This window comes from Tetrao urogallus (assembly GCF_951394365.1).
Source record: "Tetrao urogallus genome assembly, chromosome: 12".
Lineage (NCBI taxonomy): Eukaryota > Metazoa > Chordata > Aves > Galliformes > Phasianidae > Tetrao > Tetrao urogallus.
In genome coordinates, this window is record NC_136825.1 from 430,767 (window position 1) to 452,900 (window position 22,134).

General features: G+C 48.1%; 1 protein-coding gene across 1 annotated transcript in view; it reads right to left on the bottom strand.

Annotated features, from left to right (window-relative positions):
- Positions 1-22,134, bottom strand: part of ZFHX3 (zinc finger homeobox 3) — a gene marked incomplete at both ends in the record, with an annotated part of 94,180 nt that overhangs the window by 66,637 nt on the left and 5,409 nt on the right. The window contains one exon of the mRNA XM_079541249.1: positions 21,067-21,563. Coding sequence (XP_079397375.1) covers positions 21,067-21,563 — 497 coding nt within the window. The remainder of the gene's footprint in view (positions 1-21,066; positions 21,564-22,134) is intronic.

The following is a 22,134-nucleotide window of genomic DNA, read 5'->3' on the forward strand; positions in this document are numbered from 1 at the left end:
CAGTGCTGTGTGGGACTGCCGCGCCTCCCCTGCCCCACGCCTGGCTGGGAGATGGTTTCTGCTAATAAGTAACAGCACAGCCGTGTACACCATATGACTGTGGAAAAGTAACTTTTAAACAAACTAAGGAATGACGTTATACCCATTTTTCTCTCTCTCCACCCCCATCCCACACGTCTCCAAACTGTTTATTTTATCATCCGTCTTTTCCCCATCCAGCACTGCCGCACCCACCATATTTTTCAATAATCGTGGAATTTAATTAAACAGCTGTATTAATCTGTCTGGCTGCAGGCAGTGCTGCTCATCCCCATGCCATGTATGTGGCCTAATTTTTCAGAGATTAGACTGTTTTAATAAAAACAGAGGATTCATGCGGCCACCGCAACACCAGCGATACACTCTCTGCCCAGCAACTTCACTGGTGTTTTGGTAGGCAATGTTTATCATTTCATGCAATCTCTAAAAACTTTCATATTTTAAACAGAAATCAAACCTCGGTCTGCTCGAGACCTCTTGGTGTTAGGTTCCATACAGCACGAGCTCAATCCCCGCAGTAATGTCGCTTGTTACAGTGCTCTGTTGCTGGAAGGGATGAAAGGTGTTTCCCAAAATCTATTTGCTATGTTCAGTGGGTCAGACATATATCTGAACTGCACCCCTAGTTCACTGAGGAGGTGCAATAACCACTTTGAACCATCTTATGCTTGAAAGGAGCACCACCCTGACCTCCTCCTGTGCACAGCGCAGTCCCTGGCCAGCACGGCCCTACTGACCCACAGCAGCCTCAAGGCATACAGACTCATGGCAGCACAGCAGGGATGGCGCACAGCATCAAACCACATCTGGTTCTCTGAAAGCCAATGCCAGAACACAGCCATGCCCAGGAGGAGCTGGAGGCACATCAGCACATCCTCAGAAGAGGAGGATGCCAAGGGGCAGACTCTTCCTCAGTGTGAAGACAGACACAGGTAATTAGCAGGGCTCGGAATGAAGCGCCTCATGCCAGCAAGAGCCGTGCCCAGGATGACATGGTCCCAGAGAGCTGGAGGTGAGGCTGCAAGTTCTCATGGAGAGGAACCAGACCCGCAGCAGACCTCAGCAGTGTCTGCTGCCTCCTCACGCCTCCAATCTGCCACATGAGATAAATCACGCATTCCTAGAAGAGAGGAATTTGAATATTTAATGAAAGTCAGGTGGAAGCAGCTGCCTGACCCTGATCCGTTCCAAGTACTCCGTAAAAGTCAGGGCTGCCCATCCATCTTGCTCTCCTTTTACACCTGTGGGCCTGGTTGGAATTTCCTGCAGCCGCTGGGAGGACGCGCGGGTGCTGGAAGGGCTGCAGTACCGCAACCGCCCCAGCCCAGATGTTGTGAAAGGAGGAGAAAATCGATTGTCCATACGGCAGGTTCAAAAGACGAACTTCTGCTCCTCTGTATTCCAACGTCCTGCAGTTGTTTACTGCTTCTGAAGAAGTAACGTTACAAAACCTTTGGCTCCTTGCAGCCTCCTCAGCTCCTTACGTAACAGCCCCCCTCAGCAGCCTGCCGATGGCCACATGCCTCTGCACTGCAGCTGAGGCAACCTGGATGGCCTCACAGTGAGCATCGCCACCCACCACAAGGGCTCCTTGGTATCATCCAAGCCCCTGTAAACACCACTACCAGATGAAAACAAGGAGATTCTGCGCAACAAATCTGGATGTTGATTTGATTTTTGGTTTCTTTCTTTGTTTTTCTTCTCAGAAGGCTGGAAATGCAGAACTCTCTCCTGCCAAAGAAGCTGATATACTTGACGCAAAGCCCTGAATCACACAGCAAGGCTCTAGGGGCACTGCTATGAGCCCTGGGTAAGAGCCAGTCCCTACACCCCACCCTCTGAATCCGTATTTTCACATTCACAAACATCAAGCCCCTTTCCTCGCAGAGGATCCCAGCAGAAGTGCGCAGGGCAGCTCAGCAGAGACCTGGCACACTTAGGGCAAAGTCAGACGTATTGTGCAAGGCAGAACAACTGTCAGTATCTCCCAGAGACAGCTGAGCACCCCTGAAGGACAGGAGCTACGCCCTGGGTCTGGGCAGGGACACAGGCACGAGGCTGGCACCAGCTACCTCACAACACTGTGGGGTTCCCCCAGCAGCCCCAAGGCCAGCCAGCAGCACCCTGCGTTTGCTCCACCAGCCCTTGAAGCCTCATTAAAAGCCAAATATTGCTCAGCCTAAAGATGGAGAGCTCAGCATGGATTTTACTGAACGTTAAATCAACCAGCAAGCGTAGCCAGCAAACTCTGTGGCACTTTAACTTTAAATAATGCAATAATTATTGAATTTCCTTTTTATAACCGAAGTGCTGGAATGTAAACAATGGGGCTGTAATTGCAGGAAGGGGGGATCAATAGAGGCAATCGTTTTCAGCCATGTTAATTGTAAATACAATTGCTCCAAGATGTCAGCCTCGTTCTTCTCGCTCCCAGAATCATCCTAACGGATGACAGAGTCCAACTTCCCCATTACAGCTGTTCGTTCCTTTAAGAGGTTCTCAATCAGGTCTGATCAATCTGTCAAGATAATGCATGGAGTAAGTAAGACTCTTCCAAACACAAGCTCCCAATCAATAGGCCGGACTTGCTTAATGAGGAGGGGCTAAAGCCCAGAGGGAGGCACAGCCCCCGCTTCGCTCTGCTCCGGCAGCCAACTTCTGCACAGGGCCCTGCTGAGCCCACCAGCTCTTAACAAGGACATTGTTAATGCGGGCTGCGATGAGCAGGTCTCCTCATATTCACAGTCCCCCAGGGTCGGTAGACAAAAAATGACACAGATTAGCAGAAAACAAGCGCCAGAAAAGGTTGAAAGTAAGCTCTCTGCCACACACACACCTTTTTAATTGTGCAACAGACTTGAAAGCACTAATTAATCATTCCTTCGCAGATCCCAGAAGATGAAAATCTGCGTAGGACCGGTGGAAGCCCAACAGCTTTGCTAAGAAATTCCCTGCACACCTGAAGAACAGGTCTGTGGGTTGAGCTGTGCTCACAGCACCGCATGTCAGCCAGAAAGCTGCTGGGAGGAGAGGAGGCTGGAGGGCAGCACGGTCACAAAGACACCATTCTGCATCTGCGTTACTTTGTTCTGGTAGCACATGTATCCATCCCTGTACAGCTGGACAGCACACCACACACCCACTGGGCACGAAAGGGAGAAAAGAGAGCAGCCCATCCGCTGCTCACTGCCATGGAACTTCCTTTCCTCCCGCTGTTGCACTACTGGAGCAGTAACCACCACATCTCTCGGACAGCTGCAACTTTTGAGAATTTTCCAGACCCCTGAAATCTTCACAGCTCTCCCCAGGGAGGCACCAGCATAAGCAATGCTATATGTGGAGATGAGCAGAGGAGTGCACGTATCGATCTCACTAATTATAGTGATAAAAAACAAAGCACAGCTGAGAGTACATTTCCTATCAGCTGTTCTGGAAAGTGCTGCCCTCAACCTGTGCTCCTGCTCTGGCCACAGCCCTGCTGCTCCCGGGGGGCTGCACAGGGATTTGCTGCCGCTCACTGTGTCCCTCTGACAGACAAGAACCCCAAAACCTTCCCATGAAGTCTACTCTGCTACAAACGAGGGAAATGACATCAGCTAAACATCACTTGGCTCTTCCTGCATAGCAGTGCAGTGGTTTGGAGATAGTAGGATAGAAACAGCAACAAAATGTTCGGCGTGACAGAATCCTGTCACTAAAGGCAGGCCAGTCTTCTCGTCAGAGCTTTTCTAACTCTGAGCTCTTGGACAGCCAAGAGCAGAGGAACTCCGGAAGCTGCTCCTCTCCAGGCCTCAGGAAAAGCAGCAGCAGAACAGCTGAACATGAAGACAAGGCGCTAACCAAACACAGCCTCAAAGATCCCACTACCAACAGCTTGTCTGTAACATACTTTGTATGCGTACTTTAAAATAATGACTTCAGGGCAAGTTGTTAAGCTGTGAACACACAGGTGAACTAGAGCAGCCTGTGAATATGGAGAAGCACTGAAAATGGCAAATTACATAATAAAAAGGGCTGGGAGGAAATTGAATAGTCAGCAGGATAAAAATCTGTTGCCCACATTGCAATTACGTGGCTGCTGAGCGATTGAAGAAGGCTTTCTTTAACACAGAACAAGTGGGACAATCCGCACAGGTGATGCATTACTTCCTCCTGCAGCACCAGGCCTGGCCACGCGTTACCCTCAGCGGGATGGCAAAGGAGGTCCTGCAGCACAGCAAACACAGCACTGGGCTGGGAGAGCTGCCACAGAGACGGAACTACTGAATGAATCCCCTTCTGTGTGTGCGGAGTCTGCTTTAAGATAAGAAATAAACTAATGCCTGTGAAAATGCCATTTTACACCTTTTGGAAGTGAAGCCATCACTTAAATTGAAATAACATTAATTGAATGTGGAACTTACGCTTTAACTTCACTTGGCACTTCAGATTTCTCTCTAAGCCAAAAACCACATCACTCCTGCAGCAGCTCTTGCTCTGATGCTGCTTGCTCCAGTTGTGTACCTGATTTTTCAACGAAAACTCTGAAGTCAATACATTTTCATAATTCATTACTTCTTTACTTTGAGGTATAATTAGTTATTAAAAGGAATTCCAGAACAAATCAGAGCCCACACGTTATTCTTAAGAACAAGCTGCAGCTTACACGTCCCCTTTCAGTCCCAGCCCCTCCTGCAGCAGGTGCACTCTTCTTCCTCCTTACTTTCTGCACTCAATACTCCTTTAGTAGCAGGAACACTCCTTGCTCCCCTGCAGGGCTCAGACCCCACCTTCATCATGGATAGCACAGCTCCAGGTATTCCTCCCTCAGGGCTGCGATCCACCACCTCAACTCCTCTGAGAACTCCATACATTTCTGCCATCTCAGCTGTGTTTCTCTGAAGGAAGAGGCCACAGAGCACTCCGTGCCCTGCACCGCTGCCCACAGCCGAGGCACAGCGTGCCAGGCAGCTGTGAGGGACTCGTGCCGAGGACAAAGCCACGCTGACAACTTGCTCCCTTCACTGAGCAGCCGGGCATCAGCTTGCAGGAGGGTGGAGGTGGGACAGTCCCCAGGCAGTCCTCCACGGCCCTTTCAAGTTGTGGTTCAGCTCCTGTTGCCCGCAGTGCAGCATGACCACCGTGTGCTCACACTGCTGCAGGGCTGCCCCACAGGGAAGGCGATGCTGGCAGCATGCAGTGCTCCTGTGGACCTACACACAGCAAAGGGACCATTGTAATAATGCTCCAAAAACCATGTGGGAAATTGAACCAGCCACAGAAAACCACACTAACTTAACGTTATTTAATAAAATACTACAGACATAGATCAGCTCCCCTCGCCCTGTATTTATTGTTTCATTTATCTCTAGAGAAGTTAGAAGCGTTATGATAGACTGAAGATTTCCTTGTTTTCATATAGTTTCTTTATAACTTCCTACAGCAACATACCACACTGAATCCCAACAGATAACCATACAATAACAACAACAACACACTAGACAATTTTTTAATCCTCTCCATAAATCAAAGAATATCAATACCAAAGATGGGTGACACGAGCTCCCTTAACACAGGCCAGCCAGGATGCAGTACGAACAGACCAAGCTCACCCCTTACTGCCGGCGCTCCCAGAGAAACACTTCCCACTTTTTTCCAACTATCCAGAGCTCTAAGTGCAACCTGGGCTGGTGAACGCCCATCCTTCTGCCTCGTCACAGTATCCCCCGCACAGCAACACATAAGCCTGGACACAGAGCCATCAGCCCTTCCCAAACACCGTCTGCTCAAAGTCGTGAGGATCATCACCACCTTCTGTTTAATTCTCTCCTCCAGCATCCCACACAGTGTGCACTTCCTTTCTCAGTGCCCCAGTCACAATGGCCACACAGATCAGCTCAGGACAGTCCTGGACAATGCACTGCCTGCACTCTGGGGCACACTGGAAGTTAGTATGGTGAAAGGAAAGCTGGTGGCAATGCAGGTGTGTAACTGTGATGGTGTAAAGGCACGTGCCCAAAGGAAAGCGCACCAAATGAGTCCAACAAAATGGAAGCAGGAAGAGGAAACGTATAGTAATTCCAAGAGATTGGAGCTGGGCCTTGGATGGGAAGTGAAAACTGGTAGGGAGAGATTAAAAATAAAAAAATCAGTGAAGCCACCCCAGTAGAGCAGCCCTTCTTCTCAGGTACAGCCTGCATGGCTGGGCACCAAGCTGGGCATCTAAAATCACAGCCTTTGATGCAGATACAGTGCTTCTGTATATCCAACACAAGGATAGGAGCATCATTTGACTTCAGACAAGCACTGTGAAGGTAAGTTCATTAAGTGGCTGTGAAACACACAAACAGAACACAGAACACCACAGAAATGCCCATGAGAAAATAAATAATTCTTCATTCAGCGAAAGCTTTGGATTGTATTAGACAAAGCCTGGGGCAATGCAATGAAAGACGAAGATAAAAAGAAATGGAATAATTACTCATTCACAGAATAAGGCAAGAATCCTACTGGAAAAATATGTATGGAAGTACTTATAATTAAGAACTAGCATAATGCCTGCACACAAAGGAAGGACTGAACTAAGGCAACCTGACGTATGATACATTCTGTGTTGAAGATGGTTGTGAGAACTTCCATGAACTGAATGGACACTAAATGTGCCTTAAGAATTGTGTAAATAAATTGAGGCAATTGCTCCATACCCCACACCACCAAGCAATCACTCTGCAAGGAAGGCCCCCAGGGGCTGCTGGCGCCCAGCCTCCCAGCTGCAGCTTCTCCCACATTTAACTGGAAGAGCTCTTCAGCCCTTGAACAGGCAATGGTTCCTGACACACATTCTCAGGCCCAGATTCCACAGAAAGGACATGCCAGTGGCCCACAATTCACAGCAGCAGATCTGCTTAGCTTGTGTTATACACACATCCCCAAAGCTGCCTGGATCTATGCACGGGTTGATTTTGCCATATCAGGCTGTCAGCCTGTAGGATTGCCAAGAACAGAGGTAATTTCTTTCCATAACCCACAGATGCTGGTACAGTAGTGCAAATGTGGCCTCAGACATCCTGGGAAGCTGGGGCTGGCACAGCCTCACTTCCTTGCTGCAGACTTTTTCAAGCCCCTCAGTGGAAAACATCAGCAAAGATTGTCTGGTTTTTGATCCCTCCATCTGACACCCATGCAAGACATCATCCTTAATAGAATGGCAGAAACTAAATTTGTACAGCAAGGGTGGTGAGGCTCTAGAACAGGTTCCCTAGTATTGAGGTTGACACCTCATCCCTGAAGACTTTTGAGGCGAGGCTGGATCAGACCCTGGGCAACCTGAGGTGGCTGTGGTGTCCCTGTTCATAGCACAGGAGTTGGAATAGATGGCCTTCAGAGGTCCCTTCCAACTCCAAGGATTCTAAGTGACCTACACTTCACTATCAGAAAAATCACAGTGAGTGTGATTGTACAGAGCTTGAGAGCTGCCTGTGGATGCTGATGGACTCAGCTGCACTGCCATCACAACCCTCTGAGCACCACGCAAATGGGAAACTGCACCTGAAATAGAAGAGACAGCCTGAAATACCTCCTGCCCCCTCCCTTCCTGTCACCCTCCACTGAGAATCACTTTGAGGCCAAGGAGAGCACAGAAAAAAAAAAGAAGAAATCTCTATGCTAGAGCATATTTACAGGTTGAGCTGTAAGCTTCCTGAGTTTGTATACAGTGCTTTCTTTCGGTGCAACAATAACGCTGATTCGTGTATTAAAGTCCTATGTGTATCTAAAGATTAATTCAATTGTCATATACTTCTATAGGGGGACCTAGAGGAGACCAGAATTGCTCTGTTAGTTCCCAACTATTCCCTACAGGAGAGACTACACACACACACACACACACACACACACACACACAAAAAAAAAAAAAAAAAAAAAAAAAGGAAAATACAGATCTCGTGGAAGGCCACTGAAGAATAAAAACCATGATGACAAATGCCTCTGCTGTTTGGTGCCTCTTTGTTTGAGAGCATCCACACCCACTTGTATTTGCTGTACACAGGTAAAGAAGCTCCTGGGGAAAGCCTGGTGCACTATTTACTGGTTTTAACAATTCTGGATCTGCAATCCACAATGTCAAGTCTCTGCAGACATACACGGGGTAAATGACAAATACTATGAAGCAGCATTAAGAGTACTTGCTGACTACTGCAATTCAGAAATAAAATGGAAGCAGCAAAACCTTTTGGGGAACAGTGCCCACTCACTGCATAGAAGTGTAAAGAGATGGTAGATGTCTAAATTCTTTTTATTAAATTACAAGTGTAACTGCATCTTCTTTAGTGACCTTAAGATTCTCATTTCTGGTAGCACGTGTGACGAGCTTTTTTTGCAAAAATACATGCTCTGAGCTGGTGCCTGTTACGGAAGAGGATTTCTTGTCCTAATAATCTACTTGCCCAGCCCAAAGACAGACATTTTAACAGGTCCTCCTGGGCAATACAGTGAATATACCAGAAAATCCAGGTAAGCCAAAAACAAACAATAAAAATAGTTTTGTGAGAACATATGCCAACAATAAAAGCAGGTGTGCTCCTCTGGGGGACCGCAGGAAACATGCGCAGCAGACAGCCTGTAACCTGGACCTCGTAACCTGAAATACACCATCTGCAAGACTCCAAAATCTTTGTTCTCCCTCCACCTATGTCAAATACACACTCAAGAACTAGCTCCGACACCCTGTCTCCCCAAAATGACTTCCAGCAGTGCACAAGCATCATCATCAGCTCAACTTCTAAGAATCCAGCTGGTGGATTCTTAGTGGTCAAGGGCCAAAACCACTCGGAGTGCTGACTCTCTTCGTGCCTCCTCTGGCACTGCTCTCTGGTTGCTTAACACGCAGCACAAGCAGGCATACCTGCAGCCACCCATGGAAGTAAAACCAGCGTGACCCCAGCAGTGGGCAGTGAGAAGCCAACTGCCCTCGCAGGGCTAGGGAGGCCCCGGCCAGGGCTGGCAGCATGCAGTAGAGCCCAGCTCCAGCGAAGGGGCTGCCCGTGCCCACAGTGCCCCCCAGCCCCAGGGCAGCTGCTGCCGCGCGTGCCCCGAGCACGGCTGTGGAGCCGCAGAGCCAGCACCCAGCTGTGAGACAAACGCTGCGCTCCTTCCCCACCAAAAAGCCCGAGGCCTCCTGCATGTACGCTAACCACAAGCCTTTGAGAGGCTCGTGTATTTACAAACCAAGGCATGTTGAAATCAAAGGGGATACCAGATGACATAATTCACATTAAAACGTCAACGGGCTGACAATTTATAGAGCCGATCCACCAAAGGTGGGGGAACTAAGACGCGGTAATTGTTTAATTCCCGCTTAAACCAGCAGCAGCTCTACCTTCAAAGGCTGCGAGGCGCTGGCCCCAGTCATGATGCCAGCAGCTGGTGCCTGGCCAGGCATCAGGGAACAGCGTTAACTACTGATAGGCACTCCTGCAGCAGGGCACCAGGCTGGATGTGGCCCTGAGAAACACTGCCCACAGCACAGCAAGCATCTGCCTCTGTGGCAAGGACAACCTGCTGTCAAGGGCAGAGACTGGTGTGTAAGCAGCTGGCAGTGCCTGGCCACGCTGCCCCTACCCAGCACGCAGCACAGGGCAGCCCTGACCTGGCCCGTGCTATGGCATATGCAGTGCTCCAGTCACATCGCTGCAAGGCAATCATTGACTTTCTAACCCAGGTAGATCTCACAGCTTTGCCTCATCCCACTGTGAGATGCAGCACCTGAGCCATCCTGTGCGGCTCAGCCCATCCTACAGGGCTGCTGGTGACACGGCTGGCAGCCTGCAACGGCATGGAAGGAAGGCACGAGAGAAATATGCACTTGTGGGAAGAATGTTACCTGAACAAACCACAGCCAATAAATTTTCTATAAATGCTGGCTAATGCTGTCCCTTTGAGAGCAATGGGAAGGGACTGTGTGGGCTCCAGAGCCCTCTGCACAGACTTGCTGTCTGTACATAAACAGTAACACCTCATTCTCTCTTCTACCTCATTAACTGAAACGCATTAAAACAAGTGTGCACTGGGAGCAGAAAATGAGACTGTTAAACCAAGCTGATATAATCCTCATCAGCTGTGGGAAATGAGAACACATCCATTACACTGAATCAAGTACGCCAACTGTGATTTACCGATAATGTTAAGATCCCGAGAAAGATGCTCTTTCCCTGGACTGCACCTTTGCTGCTTCTTTCACACACACTGTTCTATCCGGAATCTTTGGGACCACATCACCTGTGGTACCCAAAGCAGTGTCAGCGTGTTCCGATTCCACGCTTTGAGAGCAATGCTGTGGGCCTTTGACCCACACCGCAGACTGTTGTCAGCAACAGCTCTGCATGGCTTCTTCCCAAAAGACATTTTTACTAAGCTGTATAAAAGCAGAATAAAATGCTGAACTAGAAGGGCATACACCCAGAAAACATCCCAGAAATCGGGGTATTTAAGGATCAGAGTCTCAAATTGGGATGTTCAGATGCAGCATGACAGTATTTAACAACAGCATCAGTTACCTAGGGTCAGATACACAGCTTAAGCCTTCACTCCGAGCCTCAGCGATACCAGCCTTCACAATAGTGTCAGGGAGACAAAACACTGCATCATACAAAGTCACCACCAGCACTGGGTTTTCCGAAAGCCCCAGATTCTCCAGTTTCGTACCAAACGCAGCAGATCAAATCGCAGACTGAGCCTCAGAGTGGTGACAGGAGATGTCACAAAGACCACTGACCTTCAGCTCTACATGAGGATAACAAACATGACCTCCTGGACGAGATGCGACTTGCTCAAGATGAGAGAAACCTTCATGCATTCATTTTTTCTTACCCTGGGGAGACACAGTAAGGGAACCTGCCTGATGGCACAGGAGCTGCTGGCTGGAACCAGACGGACCACATTTCACAGACAGCAGCTTCAGGCACCGCAGGAGTGCACAGGATTTGAACTGCTGACCTTAAAGGAGAGGCTCAGGTTTCCAAATTGTGCTCTCCTCGAGCCAGAGTGCGCTCCTGGAGAACCAGGCAGCAGTCTCCTCTCCCCGACACCTCCACCTCTCTTCAGTGCTTCCACAGCAAGAATGTAAACAATCCCTCTAATACTTGCCACTGCTGTATCAGATGTTTCAAACCAACGGTACACACGAAGCAGTGTTTCTCTGCACGCAGCTTGTTTTGAGCCAAGTCTAGACTGAACTCCAAGGCTTCGCTTCCTGATACAATCCTTGAGAAACTAACAACACATGCCAGGGTCTCAAACAGCAATTTCCAACAGCCTGTGCAGGCATTCTGAACAGCGTCCACAAAGTCTGTTTAACCAGCGTGATGTGTGCAACAGAATCACAAAGAAACAGGCATTTAAAGTGACATCTGTTGGATTAATTAGCTGTGTAATTAGCCTCCCCTCTGTGGAAATAGGCTTTGTTACTGCTGCCTGCAACTTCCCCAGGTGATTTTCTTTGTAACTATCGTTCTCCAAGCATGAGAAAGAAGTGGGTGGGACAGGGCTGTAATGCATATTCAGGAAAAGAGGCAGAAATAGTCTGGAGGCCATTATGCATCTGAAGAGAAGGGACAGCAGGTCAGAGGACCAAACAGACCACGTGCATCAATGCATCAATCTTCGCAGGTTCTGTAGCCTCAGGATGAAAGGAATGGATAAAAATGCAAGTGTTTTTTTTTTTTTTTTTTTTTTTTTAAAACATTCTCTCAAATTAGATCAGAGCATCCTGGCCTCCATCTCCTGCCTCAGCTCTCTGCTCTTCCCACTTCCCCTGCCTGAGATCTGACTTCCAGCCAGCTGCACAACAGCAGCCGTGCTTCTGCCCAAGCCACAGCACCCTGCTCCACAGGGCACATTCTGTTTGAGGCAGCAAAGCAATCAGGATCCTAGGATTAACTGCACTTCACAGGTGATTCAAATGGCCAAGTAAAGGGACTTCTTAGAAATCCATGCCTCTATTTTAACCACAGAGCAAAAGAGGGTCAGTAGGGATCAAGACACGCATTTTTAGTGTCAAGACAAAAGCAGTATAACAGCTGAGGTGTAAGACAACTCCTACATAAATCAAGCCAGTACCGAAGCAAATATTTTTACTGCAAATTGATCCCAGCAGCCTTACCATATTGTGCCACAACATTGACTGTTAATTCCTTGCAGCTTGCGGCAAGGGGAAGAATTCAAAGTGCAGTTGAGGGAAGGAGTGCTGGAGAATTTTGATACAACTGCAAAAAAAAAAAACAAATCAACCTACTCCAACGCCTGCTAATTACATGTGCACAGACATGCTAAGTGCCCCCCAGAGCCACACAGGACAGAGTCCACTCCTCACCAGGAATCACCAACACACTGCCTTGCCACATCTTGGCAGAGAGACCTGCAAACACGCTAAATACAGCAAGGCACAAAATAAGTATTCACTTATGAGATGGCAGCAGCGTTCTGCGTGCTGCTGTCCCTCCCCAGGCACTGCCCAGCCCACACAGCCACACATCAGCACCACGCTTGCCCTCTGCAGTGCAGCTGCTGCCTTGGCAGAGAGGCAAGGTAACCTGGAGACAGGTATCTTCAAACAGCTGCAGCACTGCTTACCAGAGCTCATCCAACTGCACCTGAAGGCACAGCTTTCGGAGAACCTGTTGCACAAGTGTAACTTATTGCCTAATTCAAATTGCAGAACTTGACTGCACACAATGCAGCCCAAGACCAGAAGTTTTAAGGACCGGCAGGTATAAGAACACAAAGCACTACAGTAATGAGTTATGTATCACACACACATTGCTTATTTCATCGATTTCTTAGGAGACTGAAAAACTAGAACTTCCCATGCTACTTTCACAGTAATTTTTAGAAGTTCAGCTGTTAGGAAATTTTACTCAGAAACAGCTTAGTTATCTAGGAGGGGAGAAGATAACAGCTCTTGTAATCTGGCAGCACTAGCACAGCCCAACAGAAACCAGGAGTCCTTTCCTTGTCACACTGTACAGGTTGGGAAAGCACCCAATGGCATCCTTCCCAGCTTACCCATCAACCCACCTTGAGAAATGAACATTACCAGACAGCCATTATTTAATGGAGCATGGCATCAGTGCCTGCAGCTGCACTCAGTCACCTAGCGAGGGCTGCTGCCCAGCACTCTGAAAGCCTGGTGCCCACAGCAGAAACCTGCTGTCCAGGCAGGACCATGGCACTGAAGGCACTATGCATCGAATGCAGATTTGCAGCAGACACCACCAAGCGTGAGCATACAGCCTGACAGTGCCACTCTGCTGCCAACTGCAGCCTGGAACAAAGATCTCCTCCACCTGCTTGCTCCAGCCCTCCAACCCAGGCCGCTCCAGTCCCAACTGCTGGTCCACAGGAACAACAGGCTCCTGCCTACGGCCTCATTACCTGCCACAAAACCTCCAATCAGCTCTTCTGGCTGGAGCTACTCTTTACAGTGCTATATCTGCAGGCAGGAGGGTATGTGGGCACACATTTCTGCATCAGCCTTCACTCACAGTGGCTGACTGTCTGAAAAACAAAATGCAGGTCTTTGGGATCCCAACTGGAATCTCTGGCACAGGTTCACCCTCCACACTCTCCTCTGCAGAGCAACAACTTCCCCTGACTTCATTATGGCCTTCAAATATTTAAAGGGAGACTATAAACAGGAAGAAAATCAACTTTTTACATAGGTAGATAGTGATAGGACAAGGGGAAAGGTTTTGAAACTAAAAGAAGGGAACTTTAGATTAGATGCCAGGGGGAACACTGGGAGGGCAGGTAGCACAGCTGCCCAGAGGGGCTGTGGATGCCCAGTCCCTGGAGGTGCTCAAGGCCAGGCTGGATGGGGCCCCGGGCAACCTGACCGTGCTTGATCTGGCAGCTGGCAGCCCTGCCCACAGCAGGGGTTGAAACTCGATGATCCTTGAATGCCAAACAATTCTATTATTCTGTGAAGGTCTGCTAGAGATTCTGTCACCAGCCCTAAATCAGAGCAATGACCACAGCCAACTTGTCCTCATTTCCACCACCATCGGAGGCTCCACACTGTCAAGCCCCTTCTTAAACTACTTGGCTTTTATTGTTCTTTTCTGTTTGAGCAATTCTAAATCTCAATTTTAAACCTTGCTTTACAGCAAGCTGCAGCTATGTGTTGGGCTAACTGCTGACACCTGATGCCGGACACTGGCTGCTGCTCCAGCTGCAGTCTCTGATTTGTTGCTCAGGTTGCTTTTACACCAGGCTGCTGGCTGCTCGTGGCACAGTACTTACCAGAGAACTGTTGAAAGAACAGTCTGAGTGCCTAAAGGCCATAAATAAAACATTCAGCAGGCAGTACTGAGTATTCTCCATAGTTTTGATTTCAGCCCTTTCAAAATGAAGTATATAGAGAAGGTATGAATTTTTTGAATTCTGTACTACTTCACTATTAAACACCTGAAGGAAGGTCAAAAAAAAACCCAAAACACACACACCACCACCGCCGCCTTCAGTAGCAGAATAATGTGAAGGAGCAACCTGGCAATCAAAAATTGCAGTCCTACGAGGGAGGCTTCTGAAAGGGTTAAATGGACAGCGAGCGGCTTTTGTGTTAAAATACTCTGCTGTCCCAGTAGAGCATTAAAGCAGAACCTGACAACAGGGATTCGGTCCTCCCGTAAGTTGCTTTATGGTAAAAAGCAGCTTGGCTCTCTGTGCTGCTGAGCCCGCAGTGCTCTGGGAGCAGCGCTGGCCAAGGAAGGGCGCCTGGACCCAGCAAAGCCCATGGCCCTCTCAGCCCCGGGACCACAGTGCACAGCTCAGAGAACTTCTGGGGCTGTGAGTCCAGCAGCACTTCGTGCCCAGCCCACATTTACACACTGTGGTCCTCAGAGTGCTTTTAGTTCATAAGCTCATCCTCCATTATGAGTTCATCCAAGGCCAGAGGATGGCAGAATGAAAGGTTTCAGAGACCAGCTTTAAAACAATTTGGAGGGGAGACTTTTAATGGATCTTTGCTTGTGAAGATGCCATAGGAATGTTAAGTGTATGCCTTGTAGGAAAGCAGTTATAAGCCCCCTTAATCTGCAATTTAAATGGGCTTCCAGCAAAATCCACGTTCTCAATTCAGAGCTCAGATGCTGCATCTGCAGTTTAAAATACAAACTTACAAAAAGAAACAGTCTGTAAATTAAAGGTTAATACGGCTCTAAATCCTCTGGAATATGCATGACAGACTCTGTGGGCACCCTGACCCTACAAGCCCTAAAACACAAACACCGAGGGAAATTTTTGTTGCAAATCAAACCTCAACCACACTTCCCTCTGCCTCTGTCACACCATACAGGTACTTCAGAGCGGGGTGACACCGACTGCACGGCCCTGGCAGCCCCCAATGCTCCCAGAGGGTCCCCGTCTGGTCCCAGCACCTGGGGGCACAGCAGCACCAAACAGACCCCCCTGCAGCATTCTGTGTGTTCAGCAGATGACGACAGATGGAGTGATGTGGAGCATCTCCTACACTTCTGGTAGGCTGATTAAAGTTAAAAATAAAAAGAAACAAAAAAGTTTCCACTTCAGTTTCCTGTATCATTAAAAGACAAGAACTTTTTATTTGCATCTCAGTGATGCCAATAATTCTCCGTTTTCCTCTCCCTAAAACTTGAAAACCCAAGATATCTTCTTCAATGTCCTTGCCTGGAAAAACGTTGTGCTTTCATACACTGATGCCCCACAGAAACACCAACTGTCAGCCAAGCAGAGGGGTGAGATCTCAGCTTTGCCGTATTACAGAATTCTGGCCCTGTTATCTCACATTAATGCAAAAATAGTGGCCAGATGTTAATGAACTGGCAATTTGTCATGCCTTATCTCAAAGCATCTTATGCATATTAAAGCCAACCAACCCCTGAAGATGACAAACAATACCACAACAGAGTCAGGGACAAGCAGCGTGCCGTCCAGTGTGGATGCCAGCAGATGGGAGTACTGGTAACACAGCAGCCATAATGGGTGCTATCAAGGATCGATCCCCTTCAAATTCATGCAGAAAGCAGCCACTTGCAGTGGAGTTTGTAAGAGGAAACAGGGCAGATGCATAACAAACCTTCCCCAGTTCATAATCAAAGCTTCCAGCTACCAGCTATTTGAGAACCTATGGAGCCAGAGTTTGCATCTCAATTACCATTTAATGAGCACCAATGTACTAGCTCCTCACATATCTGTCCCACTCCTTTTTCAATCCATCTGCACGTCTGCTCTCTATAACAACCCACACCAGCAATGAGTTCACAGACAAACGATGTGCCACACAAAAGTGTATTTTTCCATTTTAACCCTGTTGCTAATCACACCAGGTGCTCCTTATTTTTCTTTCAGAGTAAGGTGAGCAACTGCTGCCCATTCCTCTGCCCTGCAGCAGCTTGGACCTGTGCATTAAGCTAATTCCAAAGTGTTTTTATTGCCTTCACATAAGTCACTCTATTCAGCTATCTGCCACTTCCCTGGACTTTTGCTAGATGTTCCATTTTTAATCTTACCCAAGATTAATCTCTCTTGTTCAGCCTCCGCTCTCAAAGGACACAAGCACATTCCCATAGGGCGGGCTGTAGGAGGCAAGAGCTGCCTGGTGGTGGAAAGGGACTGCCACCATCTCCAGCTGGGTTTGCAGCTGCCCTTCCATTCTGGTCATCTTTGCTCCTTACCACAACAGCACAGACCCAGGAAGTTTCATTGTTGCTAGTTCCTCGAGTACTGACATTAAGGAGCCTTCTTCCCATTTGCTCCACACCTCCTTGCTAACAAAGAACCCCTCTGAAGGGCATCCTGCAGCCCAAACCCCATCCCACCCCACCTTCTCCAGATCTCATTCTCTGAGTTAACTTAGCACTCAGAAAGGCAGAAAAGAAAGACACCAAATGAACTTGAATGCATGCACTCAGCAGTCTGGCCAGCAATGTCTTTCTTCAGTTGTTCTTTGTTTACACCTCTTCTGATGGAGCTACAGGTTCTGAACTAGAGGTTTGAATGTCTTCTACAGCTTCCTGAAAACTTGGCTCTTGCTCTCTCATTGATCCCTTCTGGAAATTCCACCTGTGCAATAGCTGTTGGGAACTCACGCCTGACCTCTTGCTGCAAGTCTGCATCAGACTTTTGTGCTCAGGAGGACACAAGACTCGCTTCTGCTGCGCTACGTCTGCACTGGTGAGGAGTCTGCACAATCCCCACCAGTCTGCTCAAACCACTGGCACAACTCAACCTCAGTGGTGTGCCGCACTCTCAGGCTGTCCTAACTGGGACAAGAGGAGCCCTCCCCGCTGCCATCTATCCCAAACCCTCACAGCCGCCTCCTGCCATTTTAGCAACGGCATGACGCGTTTACAGCGGCATTCCTGCTTCCCAGGAAATTCCTCCGAGAAAATAAATATCACCAGTCTCACAAAAGAGACGAAACAACACGGCCAGAGGTACAGGTATAGCATTCTCCCAGCAAAAGACAGATAAATAACAGAATTTCCAATTTAGCCCCAGGACTTTAGCGGGACAGTGGGGAACAAGAGGACAAAGGATCACCAGACCCCACTGGTTCCTCGGGCCTCTCAACTGTGCTACTGACATGGGAAGAGGGCGGATGAGAACCATTACGACGTGCAGGACAAAGATGGCAGCAGAATACCAAACCTTCTCCAACACAGGAAGCAATGCAGGAGATGCCCGAAAGATTCACTGGACTACGGGTAACAGCATCTCCACATTTCTGGCAACAGGTAGCAGCAACAGAAGAGGCTCATGGGCAATGCAAGCAGCCAAAAACAGGTAATTTAAGATGAAAATGGCAAAAAAGCAGAATAAGGAGGATTGTGTGTGATAAGCCTAGCATGTACTCTCACCCAGCAGCATCTGGAGAGGATTTTCTCCAGCAGGCAGGGAAGAACTCGATTACATCCAGTTAACTGTGCTCTAAACTGATTATGCATGTGCCAGGCTAATGGATTACATTAGCAAGAGGAAAAATAACATCCAATCAATCTCAATTTACTGCAGACCACACCAAGGCCTGAGAGAAGAGAAACCATTCTGTGAACTACCCCCACTACCACTGCACCTTTTCAGCTATCAAAAGAGACACAGCATTACAACCGCTCTGATGATGGCAAGCACTGCATGGAGGACTCAGAAAACAGCCTGCTTTATCCACAGAGGTCAAGCACCGATTCCCCTAAAAATCCCAAGCAGTGAATCCTGCCTTCTGCTGTCCTCTACCATTGCAGGCAGGTGAGCTGTTGGGCAGAGAAACACAAGCTATGTTTTATCATAATCTGAGGTTTATCAAAACAAAGAAAATCCCATACTGTGCATTTCAAGACTTTATACAGACACATGAGTAAGCGCACTGTAACGCAACGGAAAGAACAGCACTGACAGCACAGTAGCTAAATCCTAGGGTGCAGCAGGTGAGGATATGCTTGAATGCTACAGCTATGGGCACAGAAACAAAAGAAAGAGTCTGCTTACCCTGAGAAGGCCTCAGGTAGGCAGGGATCTCCAGCAACATACACCCTCACCTCCTCTGCTAACCCTTAAACAAGCTCTGGGAGGGGTGGATCCTGGCTCCAGCCCTTCTCATCACTCGGGTACACTGCATGCACCTGAGCTCTCCAAGGCTGGCTCTGCTTTCTCCCCAGGTGCTCCATTACTGCTTCAAGCTGTGATTCAAAATTTTTATTACACTCGTGTATGGACCACACAACAGGTTTCACTATTCTGTGTGTGTTATTCTTTGGTGTTTCACTGCTTTCACATCAGAAGCAAAGCAGGACTGTAGCAACTCTGAGCACTGCCAGGCCTCTTACAATCTTCAAAAAACAACGTTTCCTCTTCACCCGAGCAGAGCATTACAGGAACCTTAGTGCATGAGGTACAGGCGTTTGCGCATGCCCTCCAATCTTTTCCTTTCTCCAGCTGCAGAGTGTCTAGAGCCCTAGTGCTCCAGTTGGTTCTTCTCCAGCAAAAACCACTACCAATGAAGAGTCTGGACATTTTAGTAATTTAAGAGAACAACGCTAAGTGTCAAAACTCAGAGCTTTCAAATACATCTTTTGGTTTGAATTCCACACCGTTACAATGGGAAAGATTAATGCAGTGGAAGGGCGACACAGGAGTGTAACAACAAAGGGACGAGCACAGATAGGATGGTGTTTCAAAGGGAAAGCAGAAGTGCTCATCCATCTCCAAAGATCGAGGCTCACAGGAAGGACTCCACCAAGGAGGGATCCCCAGCCAGAGCCCCTTCCCCAGTGGCAGTCAGCCCTTCAATGAGGTCTAAGAGCTGCAGCCAGGCTCCGTCCCTTCTGGCCCCACAGCTGAACTGCTTCACCTGTGCTCCCAGGGCTGACCAGGTCCTTTCCCCAGCTGCTCAATCAGTGCTTCAGGACGTGACTCAACACTTAGACACACACACAAGATTTGATTCCTCAGCTGGTGTTAGAAAGTGTCGGTGCGACACTTACAACCCCAGCTCCCAAGGTGATTTCATTGTCTCAGTCCCTTGCATATCTGAGCAGAGGCACGAGGGAAGACCCAATTGCTTCAGAGCTAGACTCCTGTGTTATGCTGGTTCCCATCACAGACACTTTGGTCTTGCTGGCAAGCTCAGCAGAATTGTATTCTGTTCCTCAACTGACCACCTCCCTGTCAATTTCAGAGAAGTCCAACAATCACATTTCTAGGCAAGCCTTCTGAAATGCTCCTGCTGACATTCTTCCTCCCTGAATAATGCTGGAGCTGCTCACTCCTAGGAAAATCCCGGGAGTTTTGGAAGATAATGTATCTGCACCATGACGTGGGTGGGATACTGTACCGCTCAATGCCAAGTTTTAAAGTGCATAAATAAAAATAACTGAGAAACAGTCAAAAAGCAAAAAATATCATCTGCTTAGACATGTCTTTCGATATAAAAAAATCTCACTGCATTTGAAGAAAAGTGGGGAAAAGGACAGATGAAAAATAAAAAAAGTGAAAGAAAGAAGGCAATCAGCAGCATAGCATGTGTGAATGGAAGGTATGCAGCTGCTTAGATTTATGGCAATTCGTACCTGATTGATCATACTAAAGCCATTATGGGATGATTAGAGAAAAAGGTGAAGCTTTAAGTCCAGTGAAAATCAATAGAAACGTCTGGAGCAATTCTGCTGCACAAGTGAAAGGACTATTTACTGTATCCGGAGCTCCTCTTGGGTTACAGCCCACAGGGTTCAGGCCAGCAAGGGGAGGGGGTTGTGAGCCAGAGAAATAAGTCAGGGAGAGTAAGATGGCTATAAAGACACAAAATGAGGCCAAAACAAACAAACACACAAAGGGAGGAAGGAAAACAAGATGGCAGTCCCAGGCCAAGTATTACCAGGGATGAAATCCTGCAATGCCTCCAAACTGTCTGCTCATACGCACAATCATATGTGCACACACACAAGGTTTCTCTTCCCAGCTTCTCCCTTTTCCAGCGTCAAGCAACACTTTCCTTACAGATCCTGGCATTAACATATACAGAGCATAAATACACAGTGATGGCAGCCCTCTTCCACCCTTTCTTCCCTCCTTGCTCACTCCACTCAGCACTCTCCATGCCAGAATAACCCATTTCTTTCAGAAGAGCAAAAGCCTTCAGGTTCTCCTGAAGCATCTCAAATGGGTTAACAATCTACCTTACAGAAGGGAGTAAACCGTGGCTAATAACATCTTGCACATTTTCAAAAATGAATGTCATTTGTTGCACATAAAAGTGTCATCTGACACACGTGCAATACTAAGACACTGGAGACCCCAATAAAGCATTCTGAAATCAATGCTTGTTGGCCAAAGGCTTTAAAGTCTGCAGGTGCTGCGATAACAAAAGCCAAAAGCCTGCATTGCACAAGTGAGACTGGGTCCTGCTGGAGAGAGCTGAGCAGCTTGTCTCCAAAGGATCACAATCCACTGAGGTTCAAAGGAGATCTTCCTTTGTTCCAGCACTCGGGCAGTGAAGGAAGACAAAGCAAAGCCACCCCTTACCTTATAGAGCTTCAAGCTGGCCTCATGCCTCGAGTTTACTGTGTGAAGACGCAGCTTCTCTAGACTGTTGGTGTAGTAGTCACAAGCATTGCATTTCAGATGTACCGGATTCCCAATGGCCACACACTTCAGCCTCCACTCGTTGGCCTTCCCACCCTCCTTGATGTGTGCTACCAGCTGGTATTTCTGTACATGCTTGTCCGTCTTACAGTGGAGCTGGAAGTTTGCCTTGAGCTGCGTGTTGTAGCGGCACAGCTTGCACTGGTATGAGTCTCCCATCACTGCCTTCCACTCATCTTCAGGGAGGCTGCGCTCCACGTTCATGTGAAGGCCCAGCATGTCCAAATTATCTGTAGTGAACTTGTTGCACACAGCACACTGGAAGAGCTTCAGTGATGGGTCATTTGTCTGCGTGAAACTTTCACCCAAGTTCATTAGCTCCTCAGACACCAGCTGTCCACCGCCTAACCGCATGTCCAGGGGGATCTCTCCACCCACTGCACGAAGGAAAAAGGGGAGAAAGAGGTCAGAAAAGCTCAATCCTTCACTTGCCAGAAGAATAGCACAGAGCGGAACATATGCTCCCAGTGCAACTCTTGCACTCACCAAAATCATAGCAAAAGCAAAGCACTGCTGTCCCTTCATTTATCCCTCAGTTCTGTACTATATCTGCGGGGAAAAAAAGAGCAGCCAGCATGTAAGGCTGGGACAGGACTGCAGCAGCTCTTGCTACCTACCTTGTAGACACCAAGCTCCGAATATTGTCCTACCCTCTGCTCATGAAAGGTGACAAGAAAAGCTCTACTTCTTACAGCGCTTCTGAGAAGGAAAAGTTCCTTGGTGCTGCACTGAAATTCTCTGTGTTCGTATCAGGAACAGGACAATACTTTATCCTATTTTTAATTGCTTACCTGAAGAAGCAAGAAACGTTGCTTTGTGCAGTACCTGAGCACAGTCTCAAAAAGGAAAAACAAGCAAAGAACAGACCTTGGCCACTAGTATGAGTATTATACACTTACAGCCACGTGAGCACTGCAGTTAGGTCACCACTCTGCAGTCAGAAGCACG